The sequence below is a fragment of the Cuculus canorus genome, chromosome 3 (genome assembly GCF_017976375.1).
Source record: "Cuculus canorus isolate bCucCan1 chromosome 3, bCucCan1.pri, whole genome shotgun sequence".
NCBI classification, from domain to species: domain Eukaryota; kingdom Metazoa; phylum Chordata; class Aves; order Cuculiformes; family Cuculidae; genus Cuculus; species Cuculus canorus.
In genome coordinates, this window is record NC_071403.1 from 46702460 (window position 1) to 46712202 (window position 9743).

The 9743-nt window shown below is 35.6% G+C and overlaps 1 protein-coding gene across 7 annotated transcripts in view; it reads left to right on the forward strand.

Moving 5' to 3' along the window:
• Window positions 1-9518, forward strand: part of ADGRG6 (adhesion G protein-coupled receptor G6) — a 120406-nt gene extending 110888 nt beyond the window's left edge. For 3 of the 7 annotated variants that reach the window (XM_054062164.1, XM_054062165.1, XM_054062166.1), the window contains exons 24-25: window positions 1328-1480; window positions 5429-9474. In XM_054062164.1, coding sequence (XP_053918139.1) covers window positions 1328-1480; window positions 5429-5607 — 332 coding nt within the window. In that variant the 3' untranslated portion in view covers window positions 5608-9474. Of the gene's footprint in view, window positions 1-1327; window positions 1481-3009; window positions 3057-5428 lie in introns of all 7 variants that reach the window. The other 4 variants (XM_054062167.1, XM_054062168.1, XM_054062163.1 and 1 more) reach the window with 4 other exon arrangements.
• The last annotated feature ends 225 nt before the right edge of the window (window positions 9519-9743 follow it).

Genomic DNA, 9743 nt, shown 5'->3' on the forward strand with positions numbered 1-9743 from the left:
AGAAAAACTCATCTGTTTTCTTAAAGACTGAAGACAAATTAGGAAAAGTGTATTCATTCAGATCAGGCATCCAGATTGTTTCAAATGTTCAGTTTCCATGTGGTTCATGGTGTAACTCCTGAACTGGAAAACACAGATGGATCAAATTATTTCCAGATTTTTATGCTTCTGTTGGGCAGCTTGGGGGTATGATAGAAATAAAAAACTGAAAGTCTTGAGTTCCTCAGTGATATAGCTAATGTGCTGTCATTAGGCCTGGTATTAACTAATCTATCCCCACTGGCTTGTTTTGTACTCCATGAACCTGACACAGTTTTCAGGCAGAACAGTGAGATATAAGCCAAATGTCACCTTGCATCCAATTGAAGCATACTTTAGGGCATGCTATGATTTAGCAAAGAAACAAAGCACGCCAAAGCCTTGCAACACTGCCATAGCTATATCAAAGAAATAGTAACCTAAACCCTATAGCAGTAATTTTGGATAAAATGTTTGTCTTGATTTAAATCAAGACCAAAGTGGCCTTTGTGCCTTTGGACTTCTCTTCCATTTTGTGAATTTCATTGCAGTACAATGAATTACAACAATAAGATTAAAGTGTGAAAATATCTGTAACTACATGCAAGTATACGATACAAAAGTAGTTAGATACATTTATTCTACTGGTATTGGGACATATGTTATGATTTTTTCAATGCCAGTTTTCTCAATAAGTTTATTACTTATTCAATTTAATTTTGGAAGTTGTTCAGTATGAGAGCCTGTTCTGTTAATGATTTGGACAAAATTCTTCATATGTGAACTACTGAATAACCATTATTATTCATTGCTATTAATAGTACTTCAGTATGCTAAACTCTATAACAAGAAGTGCAAATCCAGTAGTATGCAGTATCTACATCAGCAAATCAAGCCCTCAAACAACAAAAACTGCTGCAAATTCTCCTATCTATCCCTTTGGATTTCTCTCTTCAGGTCATGAAACATTAACATCCTTGTACTACTGAAGAGCTCCACTGCTCTGTTGCATCCTGGAAACCTGTGTTTTATGTACAGTTCTCCCATCCAGCCAAATGTTTGTTGACATGTTAGAGCCACTAATTTTAACTCCTGTTGTAAACAGAAAAGTCAATCAAGTTGGAATAATTCTTGTACTTCTTAAAAACCAAGGAGGCTACCTGACCATGGTAGGCTACTAAGGGAGAGAATAGCTTGTTTGTTATAAGCAACATTAAGAAATGCAGCTGATACTTGAAGTGTTCATAATTGAATAAATTAGACATTTAGGAGCTGTGGTAATTATTTAACACTTTTCAATCATTTTTAGATTGGAGCAAAACAGCAACCAATATTATAAAGAAGAGTTCTGATAATCTTGGGAAATCCTTATCCTCTAGTTCCATTGGCTCCAATTCAACCTACTTAACATCAAAATCAAAATCTACAACAAATACATATTGCAAACGAAACAGCCATACAGGTGAGTTTTCACGCTGTAACACATTGCATCTGTGAATATGTAGCTTCATGTTATAGGTACAGTAGAGATTTCTACTCAAAGGTTAATGTAAAATAATTTTACCAGTTTGTATAGTTTCAGTATTTTGAAAATATATGTTACTGTTTAATAAGAATCTTAACCTAATATACGATAGAATCAATATATAGTTCTGATATTGGTATCTTCCTATACTAAACAAATAAGACATGGTGAAAGAAAATCTTTTCTACAGCACTTTTACCTTTTTGCCTAAAGGAAGTAAGTCATCTTATTCCATTGTAAATGGAGCGTAGCCAAAGCACAGAGAGATGATTTTACTCACAAAAGGTAACATGAATGCTCACAGCACAGCTGGAAATAAGAATCAAGTGTTCTGAGTCCAAGTCTACAGCTGATTCATTTCGGTCAAACTCTTTCCATTTAACTGTAACACATTTATGAGTAAACTGAACAAATGGTGGCCACTTGGAAATACATACTGTGTTTCCAGTGTATGCCAATGCATGCTCTTCCCCTTCCACAAATAGCATGTGATACCTGCTGCTTATTTATTTAGATGTCAATGGTATACATAATAATAGGCATCATTTGTATTCCCCTCATGCTATAAAAAGTGATCATTTTAAGAACATTTTAACGAAGCAAAGAAAGAGAGGAGCTGGAATGATTTGCAAGTCTCTTTGCTTATGTCTGAGAGAATACTTGAGAAAATCACACTTCTGTCAGCAGCCTTCCACGAATAGCGTCTATAATATTGGCCAGTCACAGTGCTGCTATTATTTTAATAGTAGAGGAAGAAAACATCATGCCCTTTCCACTGCAGAGCATTCTCTATTCTGCAGCCTGAGAATTCCCATTTGTACTTGTGGTAGATTAACGTTTATACCTTAATATTAGGATTAATGATAAAAATATACTTAAGTGGTTTTTTGGACTCATGGCTTTTTATCAGTCTAATAATTAAAGAGACTTACTGCTGGAGTTTTTGCAACGTAGTATTGAAGCAAAACGATAAAACTGTTCTCATCCCAGATAAGAAATAAGTTAAAAGAGACTTGCCCGTAGGAACATGTTCATGTACGTTCTTCACAAGTGGTAAGGATAATCCCATGCATAAATTATCTCCTAAAAGGGATTGCAATTGGTAATGGAATCATAATTCTAATGTGATTCCTTATTGGTCGTTAAGGGAATACCGCCTTCTCTATATTTTTTTATATTCTAATACTGTTTGCTTTGATCTCTGAAAATACACATTTTATTATGATACTTAGAAGGAACTTTTGCAAACATTAGGCTTTTAAATGCCGACATATCTTCTCATGTGTTAAAATAATAGAAAATAACATTAAGAGTCTGATTTTTAATAGTACTACACTTCTCATTTTGATGTCTTAGCTAAGTTGCAGGCAAATAATATTATAGCTACCTGTCTTGGCAACTCTTATTAATATGCTTATAATGTGCTCCCTGGAATTGACACAAGCATTCATGTGTTTGTGGTATAGATCATGTCTTCTAAGGCCCTTTCCTCATCAGTGGTGGAGAATTACAGGTAAAGTGAGAATTGCTTTTGTTGAATGCATGGTTTGAATAGGGTGGAGGAATTCCACTTGCATGATATTCTCATTGGCACAAAGGACTTTGCTAATAAGAAACGCTGCTTGTTTCTCACTGTTACATCTTGCGCCATTGATGCTGAATCAAAGAACCTGCGTGCTTCAGATTCTGGGTGTCTGCACTGTGCATGGGGCATGAAGCATTTGGAAAACACCGTTTTAGAAAACAGATTGTGTCCTAACATTAATGCCTGCTTATAGCAGTCTGAGGAAAGGAGATTCAGTTGAAACACCCGTACACAAAGCATACATTAAAAAGCAAAGGCAATCTGATCAAGTCCTAGAAAAGTTTTGAATATTTAAAAGTTATTACAGGTACTTTAAAATATTAATATTTCTAGTGGGTCTGTTGCCATTATAGAATTAGTCTTCTAGCCATTGTTTTTTCATATCCAGTCACATTTAAAATGTCTGAACGACAAAGTGTGTATGCCTAAAAGCTGTGCTGTGAACTGCTGGTTCAATGCAAAATGCACCTGTTGGGACATGAATATTGAGTGGACACTATTAGGTGAATGAACTAAATCGCTTACGGTACTGCTGTCTATGAGACTGACACAAAGTTGTTGTAGCTAGTACCATAGATAAAATTCTTGTAGATAACTACCATATGTAACGCTTATACAAATTAGAAGTTACGATTATTTCTGTACTGAATTTGGTGGCAGAAATCCCATTTACTTCTGTGATACAGGATTTTAACCCTCTACATGGTTGTGAAGCCCATTGAGCTATAAAGGAGAAGGTCCCACTGGTTTCAAAGGACTTAAATAATTCTTGTACATGCAAATTTTATGAGGAAATAGCTCATGTTTAACAATGCAATAATGGTTTGTGAAAAAAAATGTACATATTTGCAAGGAATTTCAAAAACTTTCCCTAAAGTTGATGAATTAATTTTCATCTTTGTAATAAAATACTCAATATGTAGAAAAACTTCAAAACAGAATACCACTGCCTAGTGAATACATATATTTGAAAGGCATACAGTACCCAGCACTTTACTATTGGACATGGAGTTATTTACTGCGCTTCATGGACATTCTTGCGTGCTTTGAAAAAAAAAATTCTGATGTGCTTGAACATGCCTTTTCCTTTCTTTCATGAGTACAGCTGGTTTGATTTCTCACTCTGCAATCCATTTCTCCTTCATGCAACACTTTGTATGCTTATTTTGGGTTGATATCATGACTTCTGCAGGGGCGGGTTACTTTTCTGTTTATTTTTAATTAATGATTTCTTTCAATAAGAAACAACTTTTGTATGAAATCATAGTTTAAATTATATGCTAAATTGTTAAATGATCCTTTACCAAGGAATTTTTAAAGGTTATTTCATCAAGGCCTTGTAGACAGCCATCAAAAATGTCACTTGTAGAAAACATTGCTTTGCAGGATACTCAGTCTTACTGTCAACTTATGATAGTGCAAGACTTGCCAGGATTAAGAGGATTAATTCCAGCTTTATTCACTACAGTGAAAGAGATAATAAAGCTCATTAGGACAGTGTATTTGAGAAAGTGAGATACAGGCTCTCTCCTTCTCATTGCTCACTGCGTGAGCTCTACCTACTGACCATTTTCTGAACAGCAATACTGTTAGCTGGTGAAGCAGACCTTACCGGCCTGGATGGGAATTGCCTTGCCTCTTTTCCTCTTCAGCTCCACCCTTGGCTTATAGCGCGTGACCTCTGAAGGGATGTAAATTTTCTGCATCTTTTCCTCTTCACGGTTATTTAGTTTGTACACTCCACGTTGTGCAAAAAAAACAAAGTGGTGCTAGGCAAGCACAAAGTCTGGGCCAGTTTGTGCTCAGGTTATCTGCTTTAAGATGCAAGTCATCTTCTGCTACATTCTGCACAGAGTACATTATATCTGTGTGTAGCTTAAAACCTCCACTGATGAAATAATTAAATCTCTTTACTGTCATTTTCCACTGCTTTATTATGTGGAGATGTTATTTACCAGGTGTCATGGAGGTTATCCCTATTCCAGTGCTATCATAATGTTTATAGTTTGTAAGATTCAAAGCAGTAACAGTAAATTAATATTATATATCAAAGGGTTATATGAGTCAGTTACACTTTAGGCAAAAGAACAGGGAGGTAATTTTGAGAGAGACCTGAGAGGTCTGCACACAAAACTCAAAAGAGTTCAGAAGAAGCAGTGCCAACCAAAACAAGTTGTGTGCTGGCTTTCAGAGCAATAGTGGCAGTTGAAGGCGTATCTGTGTGGGAGTGACACACCTTCTAAACTATGAATTTTCTTAAGAAGCCTTAACTTCTTCTTTTTGCTTTGTCCTCTTCCTAGAGAATGTTTTTCTTGACAAACCATCTTCAAAATTTGCCCAAGAGGATGGAGAACAGACATCAATCATCCCTGTCCACCAGGTTATTGACAAGGTCAAGGGATACTGCAATCCTCACTCTGACAATTTCTATAAAAATATCATCATGTCCGACACATTTAGTCACAGCACAAAGTTCTGACTGGGCTTCTGAATTTTTTTGAACCAAAAGAAGACAGAAGTCTGGCTGAAATTGAGACTGGATGTATAACAGAATGTGACCTGTTTAGTTATTTTTTTTCCCAGTTCGTAGTGTTCTCCTGTTGACAACTGACTCAAGGACCAATTTCTCTATCTTTTTACTGTTGTGGAAAAAGACAATTTTCCACCATGGTATTGAGTTATTTTTAAATGTGTGCCAGCCAACATGATGTCTGGACAGCTAATTGTAATCCTGTGTAAATATTTTTTAAGACTGAAGAGCCACAAGTCTAACTGTAAATTATATAGTCCAAACAGAAGTAAGTCCTGACTCCCAGAGAAAACAGCAGACATGTTACACAGTACAAGCAAGCTCTAATTGAACAGTTTACTGTTTTTCTTTTGAAAATATAATTTTTTTCCCTACAACGCTTGTTTGATTCATGCTTCTTTACTGTCTAGTGCTGTTTGTTCTTTATTTGTAAGTGAATAAAGCCCTAACATCAGTGTTAAAGGATTATTTTTAACTGGTTTTGACTAAATAGACCTAATCATGCAAATTTTGCTTACCAAAACAGTATGTGCTGTAAATTCAGGCTATTTTGTATCCATGTACATAGAAACACACTTCTTATATAGGTGTGGTGGCTGAGAAGGGCATGCAGATTGCTAGTAACTCTTGCAAATGTTAAGCCCGTTGATATGTATGGAAAGAGACAGTCGAACAGACTATTTGCATCTGCAGACCAAGTACATAGTTAAATTCAAAGTTCGAACAAAGTCAAGCTTCAATATTTATTGATTGGTATGTATGAAATGTGGCATCTCCCAACGCAATTTTGTGTTTAATGTACTTTTTCACTAAACAGAAGATACTCAACTATGTATAGCTATACGAGGACCGACACAAAAAACCCGAGACTAACCCTGTAGCTCGGGAACCAAGAGCGGGAGGAGGGAGGTAAAGAGTTTGTTATAGAGCGTGTTCTAACCTGTCTCAGTGATATAAGACTCAACTTGATCCCTTCACTCAGTATGAGTGGACACTTGTTCAAATATAGACATTTTCTTACCATTGGTTGGTAAATGGTGTGCAAGAATGAACAGTGGGTTAACATCACAACAATACACTAGCTTTATCCGTGAAGCAGTTTTTAGCTAATAACAACATCACTGTGCTTCAGTGCCTACAATGTTCACCAAACCTGGCTCTCTGCTATTTCTACCTCTTCGCAAAGATCAAGTCGGTGCTCAAAGGAACCTATATTTTGTTGGTAGAAGATGTGAAAGCAAAAGCAACAGAGACCCTCAACAGCCTTTCAGAAAATGATCTGCAGAATTGCTTTGAATGTTGGCAGCAGCATATGCAGCTGTGTGTCAACTCAGAAGGAAACTATTTTGAAGGTGATTGTAGTTGATTTTCTTAATTTGTTAAATAAAAATAGTTACAGGCACAGTCTTGGGTTTTTTTGTGTTGGACCTCATATAAATATAAACCTAGATCTCTTTTATAGCAATGCACATAGTGAATAGACAGAGGAGACCATAATGTGTATCACAGACAATCTAAGAACAATGAATGGTGCTAAAACTCAAGTTTAAGTATTTAATTACAAGATTAATACTTTGTAAGCCCATGGGTTCGTTTATGAGTCTCTGTACTTCAGATATGTTGTGTGTGTATATATACCTCCATCAGATGGCATTGCAACATTAGGATAACATGGACTACACTTACCAGTAATAAATAAAAAACATCTATATGGGCACGTAATGTTATCAATATCAGTATCCCACTCTAGTTGGTTGATTTAATTGAGATTGTTGGAGGCACAGAGTTTAAAGAATGTTCAGGCAACATTAGTGAATTTCGCATTGCTATTCTGTGTGCATAATGATAAGTTTTGTGTGTATATGCAGAGAACAGACAAGAGCATAAAATGCTTACTTGTTTTAATCTCTGTAAGTGTGTGACGCTTTAGCATGCGGCTATATAACTGCCAGAAGTGCATCTCCTCACGAAGTATGTCTTGCCCAATGACAGGTTTTATAAAAACCAAAACTGCATATGTTGCTGAGAGCATGGGCTGAAACATCAAAGATATTTTCCAGTAATGTTTCCAGAGGAGAATGTCTCCTAATGGAAATTTTTGTTCTTAAAAAGGCTTTTTTTTTTTAAACCAAAACATCTGTAGCCAAATACTTAATTAATTGTATTCAGAAGCTGATGAGAAAATTGTGCTGAGATTTTTCAGTTGCCAAACAGGTGGATGTTCAGTGATTAGGGATGTGGATTTGTGCCTTTCTTTGCTCTTTGCATGCACCTTTGCATGCAGAGATCATTTAATGCTGTGACCGCACAAATGGCGTATTTTCCCTGGCTGCAAACACCTGGCAGGAGGAGAATGTCTTGGTGGTATTCAGTCCAGAAACACTGCTGTCGCTGCACGAAACATAATGAAACCTCAATCTTGTAACTGCAAATACTTATATGGTAGTGTGAATGAAAATCAACCCGATTCACTTAAAATGTAATTGTTAACAGGGATGAGTGTTGTCAGATATCTCTAACAAAGGAAATATTTTAGGGAGAGATTATGTACAAGCATTTACTGAACTTATATTTTATCATCCCACTTGCTTAACTACTGTAGATAATAGTGTTCACATAGCAGCTTACTGTGAGATTTCTACCTGATTAAGGTGTTCAGAAATTATTAGAAAGAAAACAAAACATTCCTGACAAAATGAGGAATCAATAAAATGTAATGAATAAGTAATAGATAAATAAAAAGCAAACACAGTATCCTGACTGAAGCTGCGCTATAACCTATCAGTTTAATGTACAGCTACCTATATTTCTGCTGAATTATGGTATTTTTTTTTACTACCATGTAGTAATCTTAAACTGTCTGTGTCAGTTACATGCTCTTGAATGCTCTTAGTTCTACAGTGTAAAGCTTCTACTTTGTAGTTGACATGCTGTAACCTCCCTTGTATATATTTATTTATTTGTGAGGTTAAATATGTCAAATATATTTAGCTTTATTATGACTGTTCTCATTACTTTAAAACTAAGCTTCTGCTTCATCATAGAAGTAGAGGGAAAGAATAATTTCTTATGTATGTTTTTATCCCAAACACCTTATGAAACAATTTACTGTAGTTCTGCCATTTACAAGTATGAGGAAACATCTCAGTGTAATTTGTAATACTAGCCAGTGGAATATAGTGTAACAGGTTTGAAGATGGACTAAAGTGGAAAGAAACATTTTCAAGTAAACATTCTTGATGTTAGTGATCCAAATTATTAAAGTCTTTTAATAGTGACTGGTTGTTTTTTAATTTTTTTTTTTGGTTTTTTAGTGTTTAATGGCAAAAATTACTCAGTGGAATTCTGGAAAATATTAAGTACGTGAGACCAGTACGTGCCTAGCCAAAATGTTGGAAATAACATGTGCTGCACTAGCTCCATTTCATCAGAAGAATACGTTTTTGCAGAATATGCTTTTCCCTTTTTATGATTCACTCAATGCCACATCCAGTGAATGATCTGAAAGTTATGCAAGTTTATTTATTTATAGTAGCAGTCATGTCACAGAAATGAAAGGAAATTGAGACCACAGCCAATATGCTGGATGATCTAGAAGTAATATAAATGAATAACCTAAAACTCAGGAATTATTTCTATTCACATGTTTCTTTCCAGCTGAATGTAGTCCCTCATTATCAATAAGTTGATTTAACTTGTAATCATACTTTGACTGCTCTCTGTTAAAATATTTTAGTCAGTCAATCACTTGATTAATACACACATGTATAAACATTAAACGTGACATACTAATGGCCTACCTCTAAATGTTTACCTTTAAGTAACAGGGAAACCTGCTGAAATGTGTCAGCTTCCCTGTATTTAAATGCCTTCACAGAAAACGCCCAGAATATGAAGATTTAGAGATAATATATTTTAGAAATCAATCAAAAAACCTCATGTGATAAGTGACACTTCTTATTGAGGATGCTGGGTGGGCCTGTTGACCATGAACACTACCCTTGAGCTTTATGCTTTGAACAGTGTGGGAGGACCCTCCGAGGGAAGGAGGTTTTTTTCCCCCAAGTAGGATCTTGACAGATGCC